Source organism: Athene noctua, chromosome 1 (assembly GCF_965140245.1).
Source record: "Athene noctua chromosome 1, bAthNoc1.hap1.1, whole genome shotgun sequence".
In the NCBI taxonomy this organism is placed as follows: Eukaryota; Metazoa; Chordata; class Aves; order Strigiformes; family Strigidae; genus Athene; species Athene noctua.
In genome coordinates, this window is record NC_134037.1 from 115,848,878 (window position 1) to 115,869,447 (window position 20,570).

A 20,570-nucleotide genomic window follows, 5' to 3' on the forward strand; every position below is an offset into this window, starting at 1 on the left:
CAACAACAATCCTTTGAACAGATTAAACGAGAGATTGCCCAAGCAGTAGCCCTCAGGCCAGTCGGGGAAGGGCAGGAGGTTAAGAACGTGCTCTACACCGCAGCCGGGGAGAATGGCTCTACCTGGAGCCTCTGGCAGGGAGCACCTGCGGAAACCCGAGGCCAACCTCTGGGCTTTTGGAGCCGGGGATACAAAGGCTCTGAAGCTAATTATACACCAACTGAGAAGGAGATACTGGCAGCGTACGAAGGAGTTCGGGCTGCCTCAGAAGTGGTCGGCACTGAAACACAGCTCCTCCTGGCACCCCGACTGCCGGTGCTGTGGTGGATGTTCAAAGGAAAGGCCTCCTCCACACATCATGCAACCGATGCCACGTGGAGTAAATGGGTTGCGTTGATAACACAACGGGCTTGAATAGGGAACCCCAGCCGCCCAGGAATACTAGAGGTGATTACGAACTGGCCAGAGAGCAAAGATTCCAGGATGTCACCAGAACAGGAGGTGACACGTGCTAAGGAGGCCCCACCAGCTGCCAGATGAGGAGAAGTGATATGCCCTGTTCACTGATGGGTCTTGTCACATTGTGGGAAAACATCGACGATGGAAGGCTGCTGTGTGGAGTCCCACACGGCGGGTCAATGAAGCTGCTGAGGGACAGGGTGAATCGAGCCAGTTCGCAGAGGTGAAAGCCGTCCAGCTTGCTTTGGATATTGCTGAGCGGGAAAAGTGGCCAAGGCTCTACCTCTACACCGACTCATGGGCAGTGGCAAATACTCTGTGGAAATGGTTGCAGCAATGGAAGCAGAACAACTGGCAACGTAAGGGTAAAACCACCTGGGCTGCTGAAGTGTGGCAGGACATTGCAGCCCGTGTGGAAAACCTCGTTGTGAAGGTGCGCCATGTGGATGCCCATGTACCCAAGAGTCGGGCCACTGATGAACATCGACACAACCAGCAGGCAGACCAAGCTGCTAAGATTAGAGTGGCTCAGGTGGACTTGGACTGGCAGCACAAAGGTGAATTGTTCATAGCTCAGTGGGCCCATGAGACCTCGGGCCACCAAGGTAGAGATGCAACATACAGGTGGGCTTGAGATCGAGGGGTGGACCTCACCATTGACACCATTGCAAAGATCATCCACAGATGCGAGACGTGTGCTGCAATCAAACATGCCAAGCGGGTGAAGCCCCAGCGAAATGGAGAGCGATGGCTGAAATATAGATATGGAGAGGCCTGGCAGACTGACTACATCACACTGCCACAGACCCGCCACAGGAAGCGCCACGTGCTCACAATGGTGGAAGTAACTACTGGATGGTTGGAAACTTACCCAGTGCCCCACGCCACTGCCTGGAACACCATCCTGGGCCTTGAAACCCAAGTCCTGTGGCGACACGGCACCCCAGAGAGAATTGAGTCAGACAACGGGACCCACTTCCGAAACAACCTCATAAATGCCTGGACAGAAGAACACGGCATCGAGTGGGTCTACCATATCCCCTACCACGCACCAGCCTCTGGGAAGATCGAGCGCTACAACTGTTAAAAACCACATTGAAAGCACTGGGAGGTGGGACCTTCAAAGACTGGGACATGCATCTAGCAAAGGCTACCTGGCTAGTCAACACAAGAGGATCTGCCAGTCGAGCTGACCCGGCTCAGTTGAAGCCTCCACGTGCTGTAGATGGGGATAAAGTCCCTGTGGTGTGCATGAGGAATATATTGGGAAAAATGGTCTGGTTTAGTCCTGCGCCAGGCAAAGGTAAAGGCAAACCCATCCACGGGATTGCTTTTGCCCAAGGACCTGGGTGTACCTGGTGGGTGATGCAGGACGATGGAGAGGTCCGATGTGTACCACAGGGGGACTTGATTCTGGGTGAGAACATTCCATGAATTATGCTGTGCCTTTGTAAATTGTTATTTTGTTATTACTAACTGCTAAATGGCAGCTGGACATGATGCAGATGGTATAGAATAAAGGGGTGGATTATGTCCTGGTTCAGCTGGGATAGGGTTAAGAAAGAGAGGGGGAAGGGATCTCCAGCCAGGTTATTCATACCATGCTGACATCAGGTCCGGGCGCAGGAGCGCGGGAACTTTATCCTGTGTGGCTTTGGTCATGAGAAGCACAGGGCTGTCCATAAACATTGCGGTATTTCTCTGTATATCTTTTGTCTTGTTCACTGTTATTGCTGTTTATTGTTGCTATCATTGCTACTGTTGTTGTTCAGATTGTTTATCACACTGTTGTATTAAATTTCTTCTTGTTTTAACCCGGGGTTTGTGCCTCACTTCCAGCCTGACCGGCTGAGGGTGGGGAAAGGGGAAATGGCAACATGCTCTCCAGTCCCGGCAAGGCTTAAACCCACACAAAGTGCAAAGAAACAGTGGAGCAGGTACCCTGGTACTTTCTCCTGGGGGACTGCCAGTATCTTCCTCAGGGGCTTTGCACATAGGCCCCGGGGATAGGCATTGCATCTGTGTGCAGATAGAAAAGTTTCTGGAAAACCTCTTATCCTTGGTATGCTTGCATGGGTCCTTGAAACCAGCACTTTTATTTCCTGGGGTAGGTGAGAAAGTCAGTTTTAAACGTTATTTTAAAGAAGGGAAAGCAGATCTCACCAGAAGCCAGTTTGCTGAGCTGAGTAAGAGCTGAAAGGAGAAGCTGTTTTACTCACCGAGTGGCATTTTAGGCACAATGGTTTACATTTTAGATAATTCAGTGTATCAACGTGCAACAAAAGTAATTCAATGATACCATTTTCAGCCTTTGAGCAGAATGGATCTTAATTGCCAAAGAGACATTTTCCTTCATATCTCTGGATCTGTACTTCATGATTTTTGTACTTTGAGCCTCAGAAAATTGCAGCTCTTTCCTGATTAAGTGCTTAATTGTGGTCAGTGCTTTTCAAAGTATTTTTAGCAGTTAGCTTAAGTTCCACTTCAGACACACACCGTTATCGACTCTTTATCAACTCACACAATTTCCCCGCATCAAATGCTTTCTGAAGTATACTTGGTGGGCCTTGATCACATCCCTGTTTCACAGGGACTCAAGTGGAGATCCAGATGCCCAGAGACCTGGACAGCGTTTGCCAGCTCAGGCTCCAGCAAGATGTTTCCCTACCTTTCTTAAAGGCTCTTTCACATTTGAAGTGACAGAGTTACACTTTACCCCAGGAAGCATGGGCAGAATTGGCAGCCAGCTGCCTGACCCACTGCCTACCCGGCACCCATGGTGGGATTGCACGGTGCACTGATGTTTCCTGCCCTCTGCACACAGAGCAGCACCAGTTGAATCCCAAATATTTACCTGGATTTGCCAGGAAACCAAAGTAATTTAACCATGACCTTAAATCAGGAAATAACAGGCTAATACGGGATGTGTTGGACAGCAGCTAAAGTCTAGGGATGCAGTGCTGAAAGCATTCCCCTAGTTTTAAGACCTTGCTGTAAATTAGGAAGCATAAGGGCTAAACCCCCTTTTTCCTTGATTCTGAAGCAGGTGATCAGTTAATACTGTCTGTTCCTCGCAGTGGGGGAGCTTTTGCAGATGCCTAGCAAGTCCAGTCTCCAGCTGTCTGCTCCAAAAGGTCTACCTGGACTCAGAGAGCCCTTTGGACAAGAGTATGGGTAACCCTCACCCAAGAGCCCATCCCAAGAGAATCAATCATGGGTTTTTTTTCAGGGATTTCAGTTTCAGACTAACGAAAAAGAATAGGGAAGGTGGCATTTGCCTCGGTATAAAAAGGTGCCCACCCCTTCAGCCAGGGTGCTGCTCACAGGGCTGTTTGCCCCTTGAAATACATATAGTCCTGCTGTCATCACCTTCGTTGTGACAGTCCAGCTGCAGCCAAGGATGATCTAGAGCTGCCCAAACAGAAAGTCCAATTAGCACCAGCCTTTCAGGCTGATAACCAAAACGTCAGCTGGACCACAATAGACTGGGTTGCATTGATATGTTTTGGCGCTGTGGATACCTTCCTCCATGAAGGAGGACAAGCCAGAGCCTCTTCCCAAACAGCACCCAAGGACAGCACCCGCTGTGTGCTCAGCAAGTACTGATGTAGCACCCTGTGGATGGGAGCAGACCTGATGATCACTGCTTTGCATCAGAGGTACGAACAAAGACTCATAACTTTATCCCTCTTCTTAAAAGACCGTGGAAACATGCTGATGGAGGGTTTGGGCTTCTAACTTCACAGCTCTAGGAAATCAAACATGATGTCTGATATCTTTTCTAGGAACCTTGCATTAGGTCTCCAGAGACCACTGTCACATTTTAAAACTTTGACTGTGTATTGTACCACTGTGAATATCAAGTGTAGATTACTGTTGGGGTGAAACTCTCACAAGATTTCCAGTCTTGCAGTTTTCACAGCTATGTGGTAAAAATCACATTGGCTGAATCATGACAGACCTTAAAACCAAAGAATATCTCAGCACATCTTAGAAATACTTATTTTTGGGCAAGTGTATTACAAATCAGCCCAGATCCTCTGGACATGCCAGTAATCCCTTGCAACTGAAAGATGTTAAAACAGCTCCTCAACTTCCTCCAGTCATTCACAGGAAACAGGACCTCTTCAGTGAGAAATTGTTCTGGTTCTTTATCCACCACAAAAGCCAGTACTTATATCTATTTTAAACAAAGTCTGAAGTCTGTCTGCATTTTGCTTTCAAGCAGCGTGAAAGTTGTTAACACACAGGAGTGCTCAGGAACACACAACAGCATCAAGCCTCGCATGGCCACAACTTATGCCCTTTTTTAAGCTCAGTTCTGTGCCTCTAGATTGCACGAGGAATGGCTATGATTGCCAAGGTGAACTGAACACTTGCCTGCGCAAATAGCCAGCAAGGACCAGTGACAGATTTTCTGCTCATAAAATGCTATTAATACGTGGAAATAAAACAGCTACTCACAGCCCAGAGAGAGACATTGGATATCTGCAACGCAGGGCTCACGCCATAGCAAAAGCCAGCCTGAGCTCCACCTCAGGCAGGGACAGGCTGCTCCTCGCATCATCACACGAACAGCACCATGCAGACAGGCATGCAATGGCTGGGAACAGCTCCAGCCTCACCACGCAATTAATTGCCTTCTCTCCATTTTATGAGAATTTGCAAGAAGCTCTTGAAAGGTTTAATGGTTTCTCTGCATTGTGATTTTGAATTTAGTGGGTCAAGAAGCAGCCCCAGCTAAGATCAAGTCTCACTCTGGGCACCCTGGGGTGTCTTGAGGAGCTCAGTTCAGCTGCACAGCTCTGAAAAGTTTTCCATAAATTAGGTGTCAGGAATGGAGTTAACCAACCCTCAACTACAAGATCAGCCGTGAAGTCTTGAAGACCCTCATTGCTTCACGAACACTTCATTATATGTGAGACAATTATCACTTGCTAGGAAGAACTGTGCATCTCATATGTCGTGGTTCCTGAACAAGGATCACCCACAGCTCCCCAAAAAGTTTCCAGCTGTGGGAAAACTTGAGGTTTAAATCTACAAATGCAGCAGATGACAGCAGTGGTGCCACCAGCCGACATTCAGACAATAGAGCTGCTAATGGTTAATATAATATTTTCATTTCGTTGTACATGAGAAAAGATAATTACTTTCAGGGTTTAAGAACTGAATGTGTTGATCCAAATGTAATCTCTGTATTTTAGCATTTGATTATTACATTAGAAATATAAATGTCAATGGGCTGTAGTAACCTAAGTTATCAGAAGAAAAAAGAGATGTGTTACTTAAATTATGGTACAGAGGGAAGAACAGAAGCCAACAAGGGATTTGTAACTTTTGTTAATTAAGAAGATATTATATCTGTAAACCATTTCAGTAGCTGAGAGCTTTTGTTTTTCCTAAATGATTCTTTTGCTACACCCAGAATAAGTGAAGACCAGGACAATGCAACCAGAAGGGAGAACTGCAGATCATTTCCATATCTTGATCACCCAAATTGGAGATATAAAGACCTCAGTGGCTCGTCTTCTTCAGTGAGGAAGACCCATGTTTTACAGCCACTTAGTAAGAGTGTAAGCATAGCCACCTACTGATTTGTCAGGAGTTAATATTGGAATCCCAAAATACACTCTTGGAGACCAAGGTCTGAGCAATGTTTCATCAACTGCTCAGCTGATCATCAAAGGCTCAAAGACTGAAGATGCTTAAGATTCTTCTGTGTTTCCATTCCTTAACTCTTTTTTTTTTTTTTTTTTTTTTTTTTTTCAGTCCAGTTGGCATCTTGCTCTGGTACCTTCTTTCATCTCTGTAAGCCCAGATGGGCTTGTTTGTCCCTCTGACCCTAAACCTGCTCTAACAAATCTGGCATGCAAAGAATTTTCTTTACACCCCAGCTCAATTTAATGCAAAAATGATGCAGAGTCTAACCAGTGGCCCCAACAGAGCAAGGCCCATCTATTAACTAGTTTAGAAATTAAGCATTGTCCTCAAGGAAGAGATCCCTATTCTGAGCTTCTTGCTAAAAGCATCTAACACAAACTGGAAGCCAAGACTGTGTGCAATAGTTAACAGGAGTGTGCTGCCATGAATTGATTCAAATTGTTATGATTTGCTGTTGAACAAGCTATTGCCTTGATTTCTCAGCAAAGTTCAAGTTTACAGCAGACTGATTAGTCCCACTAACATTCCTGAAGCACCTACCGTTGTATGAAATTTTATTAAATTGGCAGCATCAACGGCTGTTCAAAGTTTGTGTGCCTTATTGCAATTGATGACAGCAAAATAAGGAAATAAAGGAAGGAGAAGGGAGGGGAACTCTGTTTGTTAAGGTTTTTTCTTTTTCCTTTTCAATAAAATGTCAACTCCATTATATAGATGTCAACTCCATTACTGTAATGCTCCTTCTGTAACCTCAACATGTAACTATCTGCTAATAAAACAAGTTTCTCAAAGGGAGTGCTGAGGGCAATCATACCCACCGTACGTTTCAATCTGTTTAAGAAAATGCCTGTTTATCCCAGTAGACACAAATACCATTTTCATTATTCTGTTTTCCTGGTTGTCTTTGTCACCCAAAAATAAAAACCTTCTCCCTATCCCAAGGAGCCTGCAGTGGTCACAGACCTGTTCTTGTTATAGGAGAAGACAGAAAATATAAAGAGCAGTGCCCAGCATGCTGGCAGGGCCATAAAAAAGATGCATTGGACAGCAGCAAAGATGGTAGAAAAAGAGAAGCTGCTGCCCCAGGGTCCTGCTCCAGCTAGCAGACCTGCGATGTGCTGCCAAAGGCTCCGAGGGACCTGCCTCAGGCAAATGCCGTCCCCCCCCCAAAAGGCAAAATCCAAAGGCTTGGGTGACCCTACAAGCAGTAGGCACTGTAACTGTCAGCCCACAAGCACTCAGCCACATCACCAAACCCCTCAAGGGGCTTAGACAGGTTTGTGTGTTCATGAGGTCAGGGTACATTTGGGGGGAGAAGATGGGTGTATGAAACCAGGGGCTGTTTGTAAGCACCATCCCCCACAGCTCAATTTTTTAAAAAATTCTGTTTTCAAATAAGCAAAACTATGATGGGGGAAGGCCCTCACTCTTTGCCAGGCAATAGCTGTGAGAAGCCTGGAGGAGGGCATATTTCCTCCTGCAATCTCAGGTTTGTTGGCTATACACATCAAATATGAAGACAAAGATGAGTACACATTTAAAAAAGAATAAAGAAATCCATTCCAGAAAGGGAGCTGTTTAGATAATTGATTTCCCTTGGACTTACAAGCACTAAATAACACCCACTGAGCCACATCTCTGAGATAACCTTTTCCTTCAAATCTCTCTTCCAAAGGATTGGCCTTTGACAGAGGCATCTTTCAAAGTGCAAATCTAGCAAGCTTTAAGCCAGCTCATAGGTAAGACCTTTCTGAAAGAACGCGATGATGATTCCTCAAGCAATTATTTTTTCTTAGTATCCTTTGCATAGAGAGAGCTAATTAACTGCCTGCCAGGTTCTGCAGATTCACAGTGAAAAATGAAGTAGTACAAATGTCATAATTAATTAGCAGTTTAATGCTAGAATGAACATAGCAAAGGTGCTATAAATATTCAAGCGAGAGGACCTCCATACCAGCACGCACTTGCTGTGCAAGCCTGCCCCAGTGGGGATGTTGCTGGTGATTTCATGTGCCAGGGAGCACACAACAGGGCCCCAGATCACCATCCCTTTGCAGTAAGCTCAGCTGGAACGACAGAGGAATGACCACCTTTGTGCTGTTGGCTGTCTTCCCCCGAGGAGCTGCGCAGGGGAAGCTCATGCTGGGCAGCGATCTCCGCTGCTTGTAACCCCACCACCACCTCCGCAGGCTCTGTCCCAGTGGGTCCCAGGGCTCAGGCTAGTTTGCACAGCCCCAGTCCCCACTGCTTTCCAGAGAGATAACATCAGTCCTACCTTTTCCCCTTCTGCTATTGGGACATTTTGGGTTTGTATTTCCAGTGAGCACAATGGCGACAGTGAACATCAGCTGTTTTCCCAGGGACTCTACAACACAATTCCCACCTTGCATGGGGTAGGTATGAAGACAGCCATTATTTGCACATGGATCTGAAGGCTTCAAAAGTATCATGTGAGTAGCAATCCCATCCCGCAGACAGAAAAGGAGCACATCAGCACGCAGTTACCAGCTTCCCCATGGACCAAGGGAGACAAGGGGGGTTAAGGCACTGGGTTTGACCCAGGTCTAACACCAGACATGCAATGTGGAGTAAAAAAAAAATTTAAAATAATCAAAATGGGCTCTTGGGAAGAAAACCCCCTGAGAAGACACAGCCCCAGCCTTGCCTCTTGAGCAGACATGCCCAGTACTTTCAGGCAGTGGGGAGCATACTCACTCATACTTGGAGCACAGCACAGTACACTTTGCATGCTGCTGCAGGCTCTGGACCAGCCCTCATAAGTGTACAAGGTCCGATGAAGCAGCCCAGGCACAGTTCTTGCCCTAAAAATAAATGACCCTGGGGCTCAGGCATGGTTCCCACCCTGAATGGCCCAAGGGCTCTGGAGCAGAGCAGGCTCCTGGGGAAAAAAAACAAGAGGGGGGAACTTACAAGTGTTCATGGCTCCTCTCACGCATGGTGCTCAGGCACCCACGGCTCCCTCAGCTACACTCTCTTCCCCATCCACCTGCCAGAGATCTTCAGGGGTAAAAGAGGAAGCAGATAAATGAAACCGCTCCGTCAGGCACCCATCTCCAGAGCATCCTGTGCAGCAGTGCCATCACTGCCATATGCTTTGATTTGCTGGGTATGGAAGGTTTTTTTGTTTTTTAAATGCCACTATCACTTTGCAGACTGGAACTCCATGGTGACAAGCACCACCAGGAAACCTGTGACACGCACAGGTCAGAGCCTGCACAGCACGTGCGGCAGCAAGGGAAGAAAATAATGAACTAGAGCAGTAACCCAGTGTATGAAAAAGAGAATAGCCTTGAGGATGAGAAAACACATAGCAGAGAGAGAAGATCCTTAACTTAAGTCTCCCCTTTTTTTAACCTAATGAAATCTTTTATTAACACAATCTGGAAGAGGCCAGCACCTCTTAAAAATCTGCTTGGATGCTTTGTTCAAGTATCAAACTTCTCTTTCCTTTGCTTCTGCTGTTTTAACATGCCTGGCCTGTCAAAGACATTTTTCAGCACTTCAGAAATGTGACATTTCCAGGTGTTTTTTCCCCCCAAAGTGCTGCCTCCTGCAGGTGACAGAGGTGAAATAATGGCTTGGTTATGTTCATCTGCCATTGGGGTGCCACGCACTGTGGACCTTAACCTGTGAACGCCACTCCTTGGGATGCAGCAGCCTGTTCCAGAAGCTGGGAAGGCGTTGGCAGGGCACTCACCCCCCTTACAGCCTTCCAAACCCCAGAGGTAATGTCCCTGTGCAACAGCTCTGGATCTAGGCAAAGGTGGCTACAGGGATGAGGATTTCTATGGAGGGAATATGGGAGATGCACCTCTGTACCACTTGCTCATGTGAGAACAGAACTAGTCTCCTCCAGGTTCACATCTTCATAAAATCAGTTTAACCAGCTCCTCCTGACTCAGTCTTGACCTGGCCTGACATTTCCAGCTCAGTGGTTCACTACACCACCCTGCTCTCCTGGATTCGCATCACCTCTATACCAGGCTGTCCCACAGACTTTCACGTGCATTGAGAGCCAAAAGATGCTAAGCTACAGACTCAATGGATATATAAATCAGATTTAAAGAATGTCTACGTGGCCTTTGCCAGCCCCGTGCAAGAGGCTGGCTCTTTCTAGGAACAGCATGGTGTTGTAATCGAGCTACTACTCCTGGCTGAGCCAGGCAGGACAGCACAGCAGAGAATGGTGAGATGGTAACATGGCTGCCCAGTGCTCAAACCAGAGCTGGCTTCACCCCAGTAGTATTTTTTTTCAGTACCTGGAGATGCTGACAGGCACCTGATAAGACAGACACAAGTCGGTACCCAACTGCAGAGTGCACAGATGCTCTGGGTGTGTTGAGGTGGTCCAGCAGCACAAGATGGCAGCCTGAAGTGCCCGATGCCCTTGCAGGAGCTACCTCCCAGTTAGGAGCATGACTCCCATTGTTTTTTCACTAGGGTTTATGGCCCTTCATGAAAGGTCTGAAAAACCCCAGTGACATCACACAAATTGACAGACAGCCTGGGCACCCCCGAGCATGTACAGGATAGCCTAAAGGGAAACCTCCCTCTGCCCAAAAGGGCAGAGAAATGAGGCAACCAGGGCACAGACTCCCTTTCCCAGCCAAAGACCAACTTGTACCCCATCACCAGCCACCCCCTTCCATGCCAGCCCAGCTCTGCTCAGTCCGTGTGACAGCATTCAGACCCAAGCTCAGTTTGGTTAATTAATTTCAAGTGTTGCCTCTTGATTCCTGATAGCCAATACTGTAAGTCATCTTACATGCATTGGCTTCCCTCAGTGTAATTTAATTAAAAGGAAAAGCTCAGACATGATTTCTTCTTTAGAACACTGTCTTTCCGGCAGCTCCATTATCCCCTTCTGACTTCTTGAGAACATTTGTTCTTTTATTCTGCGTATTCCAGTCCTCCCATTGCAGAGAGTATCACCACCAGTAATTGCCCAGTGCCATGGATCCCAGGGACTCGCACACAGAAGCCACAGGCAGCCAAGTGGGAAAAGCTGACTGGGGTGCCAACATGCCTCAGGCAAGCTGTGGTGCCCTTTGCAAGGTCCTGACTTCGAGGTGATCCAGCAGCAGAGCCAGCTGTCACATCACAGATCCCACAGGCCTATTCCAGCAAGAAAGCTCTGCCATGCCTGGTCTTGGGCTCCTTCCACACCAAGGGACAGGTGAGCAAGCCCCAGAGCTGCCATGGGGGTTGCAAACCCCACCACGTCACCCCTCCAGGGTATACGTGCACTGAGGGAGGGAAGAGAGAGGACAATATTTCTACCCTTTTCCCCACTCTTCTGGCAGTCTGTGATGACCCTATTATAACCCTCATCTCCCATAACAGCCAAATCCCCGCTACCACCAGGCAGCCTCACCTCATGTACTCACGCTGCCCTGTGGAAGTGGCCACATCCTCCCCTCCTAGGTGGGATGAGCCAGAACTGCTACTCAGCTCCCCCTCACTTCATCAGCTCCCCCTTTCACAGGGGAACAAAGATCCTTGAAGCTCAGCTAGAGCCATTTAACACCAGCACCCACACCTGCACCACTGATGAACGAAGCCCTATGGATCAGCTTCCCTCACTCTCCACATCACAGCGAAACAAACCATTTCCCCAAGCCCCAGCCTGTGCCAGGTCTTGCACCTATGCTGCCCATCAGACATGCTCTTACTCCACAGGACTTGCACAGAAACTTTGCCTCCAGAAGAGGTGTTTTCTCCCTGCTCTGGTTGTCACCTTGCTCTGCTCAGCCTCCCAGAGCCAGAGCTCTGAGTAACTATGGTTACTTCTAATTGTACAAGGAATATTATTCTTACTTCAAAGCTAATGGAGAAGATCCTTCTCTACTTTGTAGTAGAGTCTACTTTGTGATTTCCTCACACTGTATCTGAATCTAACCCTAAGAACCACCTTGGCCATGCGCTGACATAAGGATGCCAGCAAAAGAAATCACAAAATGTCATCTTCACTGTGAGGATGGTAAAACACTGGAAAAGGTTCCCTACAGAGGTTGTGGCTGCCCCCTCCCTGGAAGTAGTCAAGGCTGGGTTGAACGGGCCTTTGAGCAACCTGGTCTATGGAAGGTGTCCCTGCCCACGGCAGGGGTTGGGACTAGGTGATCTCTAAGATCCCTCCCAACTCAAACCATTCTATGATCCAATGAGTATGGAAGTTTGTTCATTTTTATTCTCCTTTCCAAAGAAAACCTGTGTGTTGCTAAATGCCTACTGGGGGTTCTGTGTATAGCCAACTGTGTGTCTGAAGACTAACTTCTCAACCCACTATCCAGGCTGGATACAGGCAGTCTTTGACTCTTCAATTCTCCCTGTTAATATAGAACATTTTGTACAGTTTATCAAATAAACTATTTGCAACATGGACTCTTGAAAGTGCATAGAGACCAGTGTCTGAGGGCCTTCCTGCTCTCCAGAAGAGTTTGGCACCCTGAAGGGAAAGCAACACACAGCCATGAAACCCTTGGGCAGAGGAGGACCCTGCAGCTACAGCAAACACCAGTATAAACTGGGGCTCAGAGTTTCACAAACCAGCAATGATGTCAGACCTGACAAAGAGCTCATCCCAGCTCTCTGACCTTGGCACAGGAGAGAACGGTTATGGGGAGATTAAAAAAAAAAAAAAAGTAAAATACTTAAGTAAGGGGCCTTAGGGGAAACACTGTGCCTTCTTCAATGGAGGGAAGAAGCCTCCACATCAGCAGGATGATGCTTCCTAGATGACAGAGTAGGACAGGAGAGGAATCATTAAAATTCACCTTAGCATCACAGAATTATAACAGAGCCCCAGCATCCTGTGCATGCATCTAACCAAGCTATCAATGAGTATGAAAACCTTTAGTAATCCCTTTGTCAATGTTAAGCTCAACCCAGGCCTGCCACCACATGTGAACAAACAGGCAGGTCCCCTGTGAAAGGGTTCCTCTTCCAAGCGAGAGGCAATGACGGGCAACATGCCTCAGTAGGAAATTTTAAACAGCGACAGAAAATAACCTGAGCAGTAACTCAGGAACCCAGATTTTAGTGGTGTTCCCTCACAGAGAAATCATCGAGCCCCACACAGTGCAGTGATGAGGAAAGCCAGCCTCGTTATTCAAGCCTACTAATTAAAAAGGAAAGGAAAACAATATGGAATAAAAGAACACAATATCAACAAAGAGAGAAGGGGAAGTTGGCCAGGAGGCTGTGGCACAGCACAAAGGAGCCAACAGCAGCACAAGCCTGCTGCTAGCCAGGAGTGGTGCAGGGTTCAATGAACCCTGCAGAAAAGGCTGGGATGCCAAATAAATATTTACGTTCTGTTATTTGAGGAAAAGCTGGACGAGATGTCACTGTCACACAGCACTGGTGTATTTTCTACTGCATCAATAATTAGGAAAACATTAAAAGCAGCTCTTGGATATTTCACTTAACCAGGAGGACTAATGTTCCCTGAACCTGAGAGCCCCACAGGGGACAGCTCTGTTCACATCACCACATGCCACCATGCTTCACTTGCCAGAAACTTTACTCAGCCAGATCTGAGGGCACAAGACATTTACCTGTGATCTCTGTAGCTGGAAACATCTGCTTCCACAGGCTGAAGGAAAACTGGCTTGCACTCCCACGGCCACAGAAGCTGCCGCTGCGGACCTACAACAGGCAAAGCAGGAGGAGGGCAGAGTCCACAGCAGCTCCTGGGGAGCACTTTGCCTGTCCATGGACCCTAGTAAACTTGTGTGTCTCCATGCAGGAGTCAGTCAAGGCTCCTAATAACAGCCCACATCTGTGCGAGCTGCAAGAAGCTGCAAGCTGCCGTGACTCATCCCCGCGGGCTCCTAGCTCAACGGCCAGCAATCACTGGCAAAAAATGCAAGAATCGGGAGCTGGCAGCAGAGTCAGTGCCTGTTAATGTGCAAAACACATCGGGGTGAACAATCTTGTCATTATTTCAATGAGAGGAAAACATGCTTAGCGGAGGTAACTGCTGATACCGTCTAACCCAGGCCCAAGGGATTCACTGAATACAGAGCCAGCACAGGATGAAATCAATGTAACCCTCATTAACAGGATCAGCAACTGATCTCAGGCGATAGTTGCCCCCGCTGCCTACCCGCAGGTGTTTCTAGAGGGGTTTTGTGCTGCTCAGCAACTTCTCCAGTGGTCTGGAAGGAAATCCGAACGGACTGCTAGTGTTCTCAACCACGTCCCAATTAACAGCATGGTAAAAGGCTACAGGAAGAGTTTACTTTCCAAAGGTGATCTGAGCCAGCACCCAGCTGTGGTTGCACACTGTGTTTAATGCACCCTGCTAGGTGATGGGGTAGGCACTGACCCAAGCCATCAGCGAGGAGGGGGCAGGCACAGCCCGCCAGAAAAACATGCCCTCGCTCGGCAAGGCTGCGCCTCCCAGGAGCAGCAGGTGACAGGACAGACAGTCGGGGAAGTTGGAAGGTGATTTCAGTCCTACATGCAGGCACTGTGACTGCTCCGGGTGCTGGGAAAAGGGCAAGGAGGGCTCCTCAGGAAAAAAGCCCCAAGGGAAAAAGTCCGTCTAGCAAGCAGGACTTTCGGGGAAGGATTTGAGAACTCCAATATATTTAGTGTTTGTTTGCCCAAAAAGTGGCATGAGGAAAATCTACAGTCATGAGGAAAAATACCGTAAAACAGTCTGTCATTGACTCTAGCATAAGCAAAACGCAAAACCCCCAAATCTGCAACAACATCTCCTGCGGCGACCGCGTCCCCTGCAATGGCACCACCAGGCATTCCTGCCAGCAAGCACCACTCCCTCAGAGCAAACACCCCGGCCATTAATTCCTGCCCACAATTACTTTTTAAGTGCTTGATTTCCCCTGGAAAGGGAGATGCACACCCACCCAGACACAGGCAGCGAGACCAACATCTGCAGCAGGAGCAGAGATCTCTTTATGCCACATAAATATCTTTCTTTCCCTGTGAACAGGCCATTTAGTGACACTTAAAACTACTAAATCTGGGGTTTATGTGGAAATGATTTTAGAGTGCACTGGAAACCCCAGGTTCCTTTTTCAATCTAACAACGTCTTTAGAAAGCAATTCTTTAAGCCTCCATTTCCAAGACCCTTTTAATCTCTGCAAATTATTAGTAAGAGCTGAATCAAGGCAAACTGCCATCAACTGTGATCACAACACCGTAACTGAGCAATGAGTGACTATCGCTGATTATTTAGAAGAAACTATTGCTTTTAGGCAAGCTACCACAGAAATAAATTAGTATTTATACTGGATTATTGAAAAACGCCCCCCCCCCAATCAGGCTCTATCTATATGTCAATTGTGTCTTGCCAAGGTCAATATCTTTACTGTAATAGGCACAGTCTCAAATAGCAAGAACAACTTATGTGTGGAAATGAGCACCATAGGGCCAAAATATGTCATTATTATCAGAAAGACAAACTGATCTCTGAAATAACATCTGCACTTTCACAGCTTTAAATAAAGGTGAACTTCTGCAGAAGGTATGTAATCAAGAAGCCAGGAAAACAATTCAAAAAAATTAAAACTTAATAGTTTGACTTGTCAGTAGGTTCTTTCCTATCACCATCAGCCTTACTGCATTTGTTATGTCTTTTTTGAAAATCTGCTTTTGAAACTATTTTGCTTGAAATCTGCAGCTTGATCTTCCCACGCTATGGGAGGACATGGTCCATTTCTGCATTGCACTTCCAGGTAATGACTGATTAAGTTAGAAAAATGTATATTCTGTAAATGAAGGTGATTTTAAGGGATTTTTTGTGAAACATTTTCCATATCAATAGGATTTTCTTTACCACCAGTCCAGCACATTTTAATGAAATGAAACATCTTCTCTTTGTCAGAAAATCCAGGCACTGAAGTTGAGCTGGAACAAAGGAATGCGTTGGGTTTCTGTTAAAGTAAAACAAGCAAAGGGAAAAATCACCTTTATATTCCATTTCAACAGGGACCGAATATTGATACCAACCTGACAAAAGGCTCTGTTTCTGGAAAGTTAGAATGCCCAGTTTAAGAAATTATGAAAGCCTTCATTACGATGCTATGCTTTTTATATATAAAAAAAAGTCATGCTACTGATGTAGGAAAAATTCTGGGTGTTTTCTGCGCAAGATAAACATAAGGAATTTTGTTGGCTGCATTTCTTCCAGCTTCCCCCAGGCTGTGCTTCCCCTTTGGCTTTGTAAGGGGATGATGCAAGGAGCAGCAGTCTCTGTCCCCAGGGAATCGGAGCAAGGGGTGCACCCTGGGTCTCTGGAGGAGCCTGTGGGCAGAAGACCCAGGTCAGTCCCTGCCGTGCCCCCCAGGGACCCGCTGCAGACCTTGAGAGCCCCGTCACTGGTGAATCAGCCCGCATGGCTCCTCATCCCGGCCCCTCTAATGGGAGTTTGGATGTGGCTTTTGTGTTCAGGGTAATTTTCCTACCAGCTCAGACTCTCTGGGCTGCCCTTTTGCTGGGCATACCTGTTGTATTTCCCTCCTTGTACATAATGTCCCCAGTTAAACATCTCGGGGTGTGTGCAGAAGCCACAGGGGCTGGAACTGTGCCCATTGCTTGAGTCCTTATGGACCACTTCATTTGTGCCAGATACCGAAAACCCGGGTCATGCCTGCCAGGCTCACATGCACAGGGCCAGCCATGCTCATCCCTTCACCTTACTTCTGCCTAGTTTGTTAACAAAGCAGCACTGAGGCCTCAGCAACATCCCAAACCTCCTCCCTGCTTCAGCGGCTTGCAGGGATCAACCTGGGTCACCAGGAGCAGCCTCTCCCCTCCCTGGAGAGCAGCAGGAACACCACTCACCACCTCTCCTGGACAATCTCCAACCACCTCCTGGGGGGGTCTTCCCTGCACAGAGCCAAGACTGATGCAGGGTCCTTGGTTTGCCAAGCTGCAGGTTGTCCCCAGGGCTGTTTCCCTGCAGGGCTGGCTGGGATCCCCCTTCTTCCTCCCACCTTGCCAGGAGGAGTCCCCTGATCCTCATCCACTGGGGCGACGTCACCTGCCCCAACAACAAAAGGGCACCCTGTAAGTCCAGGGAGGATGGAGTTTTCAGCAGCTCCTTCCTGGAGCGTGACTCCCAAAAAGGAGGAGACATGCTCCAAAAATCTTAAAACTGTCAGACTTTTGAGGAAGACTCTGGTGAAGTAAAATTTGAGCTCAGATGATGCTCAGAGCTGCAAAGTGCAGTGCAGCTGTACTGCCGGTGACTGGAAATGCCTAGGCTGATGGGCACAGGCATCGGGGGCTCTGCTGCAGGGCCCCAGCCCTCAGGATGAGGGGGCAGAACTGTGTCCCCCGCCGGGGACATCTCCAGAGGCAGGCTGGTCACCTCCAACAGCGGGGGCAGGGCACTGAGAGATGGCACCAGGCCCTCTGCGCTGCTCCCAACGCTGGCAGCGATGGGACAGGGGGTGTTTAAAATGGGTTTTTTTGGAAGCAGGGAAGGGGGAAACAGGCGTAGGAAAAAATAACGCAGGTGCCGGGAATTCTGCCGGAACTGTGGGAAAATTGCAACTAAATAAAGTGTTGGAGGTAAAACCGGTGGGGAGGGGGAATATCGGAGAGATGAACAGCAAGAGCAGTAGCGCACGCAGAGGTCTGAACGCGTTTAACTACCGCCCTGCACCGGGAATCTTCCGAGTTTAACGGGGGGGAGCCCAAGCTTCAGGAAGCAGAACGGCCCTCTCTCTGATTTTTTGTCTTTTGTTTTTGTTTCACAGTCACGCCGGTGCTGGAGATGCTTTACCCGGCTGCTCTCACCAAAGGGATGGGGGAAAGGATGGGGTTTGGAGAGGGGGTGGGAGGGGAAGGGAAGGAAGGGAAGGGTTCGGTCCCGAGGTGCCCCAAATGGGTCTCAGCGGGGCGTGGGGAGGGCTCGCACACATATAGCGCTGTATAGCGGGGCGCGTGTATCCGCGCAGCGATGCGCGGAACTCCGGCCGCGGCTCGCAGGTCCGCACCGCAAGGCCGCCCCGTCGCGTCCCCCCGGGGCAGAGAGAGAGCGCAGAGACCGCCTGCAGCACCCCACGGCCGCCCCGGGAGCGGGCTAACGCCCCGCCCGGCCCCACCGAGCCCCGCTGCGCCCCGGCCCGGGGACGGAAAGTTTGGCTGCGCCCCGTCCTCTCAGCCTGCGAGGGGCCGTCAAAGAGCCCCCTCAGCTCCCCGCTGCCCGTCGGGAGCGGCCGGGGACGGGCAGGGACAGCCCGGCCGCTGCCCCCTCGACAGGCGCCGGGTCCCTCCACAGGAGCCTCCGCAGCCGCAGCCCAGGGCGCGGGGGGCGCGTCCCGCGTCCATCCCGGCGCCAGCCGTAGGTACGGGCAGTCCCGAGGGAGCATTTCGTTGTCGCAAAACCAACGAATAAACGAACAACGATCCCCCCCATCCCCCTCAAAAAAACCCCAAACAACAAACCGCAAACGGAGCATCAGCTTTAAAGGGCACCCGGCGCTGCACGGGTCCCCGCCCGGGCCCGCACCCCGGTGGGGGCGGCGCCGGGAACCGGCGGCCCCGGGGCTCCGTCCCGCCGCCCCGAGGGGCCGGGGCCGCCGCTGCCTTGTCCCGGCCCGGAGCCGCCCGCCCCCAGGGAAGCGGGCCGGGAAAGGGGCTTCCGCGGCTCCTGCCGTCGGGGTGGGGCCCGCGCCGCGGCCGTCGCGCTGCCCCGGGGACGGCTGATTTTGCGGGGGACACACGCGCGGGGGTGCGGTCCGCGCGCCCCGCCGCGCAGCGCACCGCGACGGGGAGCGGGCAGGTACTTACGGGCGAGGGCCGCGGGGCTCGGGCCGGCCCGGGCCGGGGCCGCTCGGAGCCGCTCCGGCGCTGCCCCGGGGCGGCCGGGCTTAAGAGCCGTCCGGCGGGCGCAGGACAATGGCCGGGAGGAGGGGGCCGGGGAGGGCGGCGGGAGGCGGGGAGGGGGACGGGGCCGTCCGCCGCCGCTCTCCCCCGCCGGGCGCTCTCGCTCCGCCCCCCCGCGTCTGGCGTAAACCCGGCGCCGGGCTAAAAGAAACGGCGAGCTACCGGCGCCCGGGGCTGGTGGCCGCCGCGCCGCGCCTCGCCCGCGGGACGGCTTGCCGGTGCCGGCGGCAGCGGCCGGCCCATCCCCTCCCGTCCCCTCCCGCCGCGCCATGTCGCTGAGCCCCAAGCACACGACGCCCTTCTCGGTCACCGACATCCTCAGCCCGATGGAGGAGAGCTACAAGAAGTTCAGCGGCATGGACGGGGCGGGCGGGCTGGGCGCGCCCCTCGGGCCCTACCGCCAGCCCCCGGTGCCCGCCGCTGCCGCCGTCCCGCAGCATGTCGTGGCGGGGCCCACCGGGGCGGCCGCCTACCACATGCCCCACGGTGTGTCCCAGTTCCCGCACGGCGCCGTCGGGGGCTACTGCAGCGGCGGGCTGGGCAACATGGGCGAACTGCCCGCCTACCCCGAGGGGATGCGGAGCGGCGCGGCGGCGGGCGGCGGCTGGTACGGGGCCGGCGGCGATCCCCGCTACTCCAGCAGTAAGTGCGGGCGAGGGGTGGCGGGCGGCGGGCGGGCGGGCGGGGGGAGCCGCAGTCCCCGACGGGGCGGCCGCCGGCACTGAGGCGCTTGTCCTGCTCAGTCTCCAGGTTCATGGGCCCGTCGGCGGGGATGAACGTGGCCGGGATGGGCAGCCTGAGCGGCATCGCCGAGGGCGCCAAGGCCATCGTGCCGCTCCACGCGGCCCCGCGGAGGAAGAGGAGGGTGCTCTTCTCCCAGGCGCAGGTCTACGAGCTGGAGCGGCGCTTCAAGCAGCAGAAGTACCTGTCGGCGCCGGAGCGGGAGCACTTGGCCAGCCTGATCCACCTCACCCCCACCCAGGTGAAGATCTGGTTCCAAAACCACCGCTACAAGATGAAGCGCCAGGCCAAGGACAAGGCGGCCGCCCAGCAGCTGCACCCCGACGGCGGCGGCGGCCTCTGCCAGCAGCACTCGCCCCGCCGCGTCGCCGTGCCCGTGCTGGTGAAGGACGGCAAGCCCTGCCCGCCGCCGGGCAGCGGCACCCCGGCCCCCGGGCAGCCGGCCCCCCCGCCCCCCGCCGCCTCCGCCGGGGCGCTGCCCGCAGCCCCCGCCGCCCACCCGCACCCCGGCTCGCTGGGGCAGGCGGCCGACCTGGAGGAGCTGTCGCCCAGCCCGCCGGCGCTGCACGGCCAGGTGCCGCCCCTGGCCCCCATGGACTCGGCCGGCGTCGACTACAACGGCGGCATGGTCAGCCCCAACCTGCTCTACGGCAGGACGTGGTAATCCGTGTGTCTGTCCGTCCGTCCCCCTCCCGCCCCGCCCCCGCGGACCGGACCCTCCCGGCCCGGCGAGGCGCCTGCGGGGAGCCCCGACGGCCGCCCGTGGGCCCCCGCCTCGTCCGCTTCCCCCCCAGCCCGCGGCCCTTCGGCATCGATTCGGTTT

General features: G+C 51.5%; 1 protein-coding gene across 1 annotated transcript; it reads left to right on the forward strand.

Annotated features, from left to right (window-relative positions):
* The first annotated feature begins 19,275 nt into the window (after positions 1 to 19,275).
* Positions 19,276 to 20,411, forward strand: NKX2-4 (NK2 homeobox 4). The gene is made up of 2 exons (XM_074926781.1): positions 19,276 to 19,648; positions 19,750 to 20,411. Exons 1-2 carry the CDS (start codon positions 19,276 to 19,278, stop codon positions 20,409 to 20,411), a joined length of 1,035 nt encoding a protein of 344 aa, XP_074782882.1.
* The last annotated feature ends 159 nt before the right edge of the window (positions 20,412 to 20,570 follow it).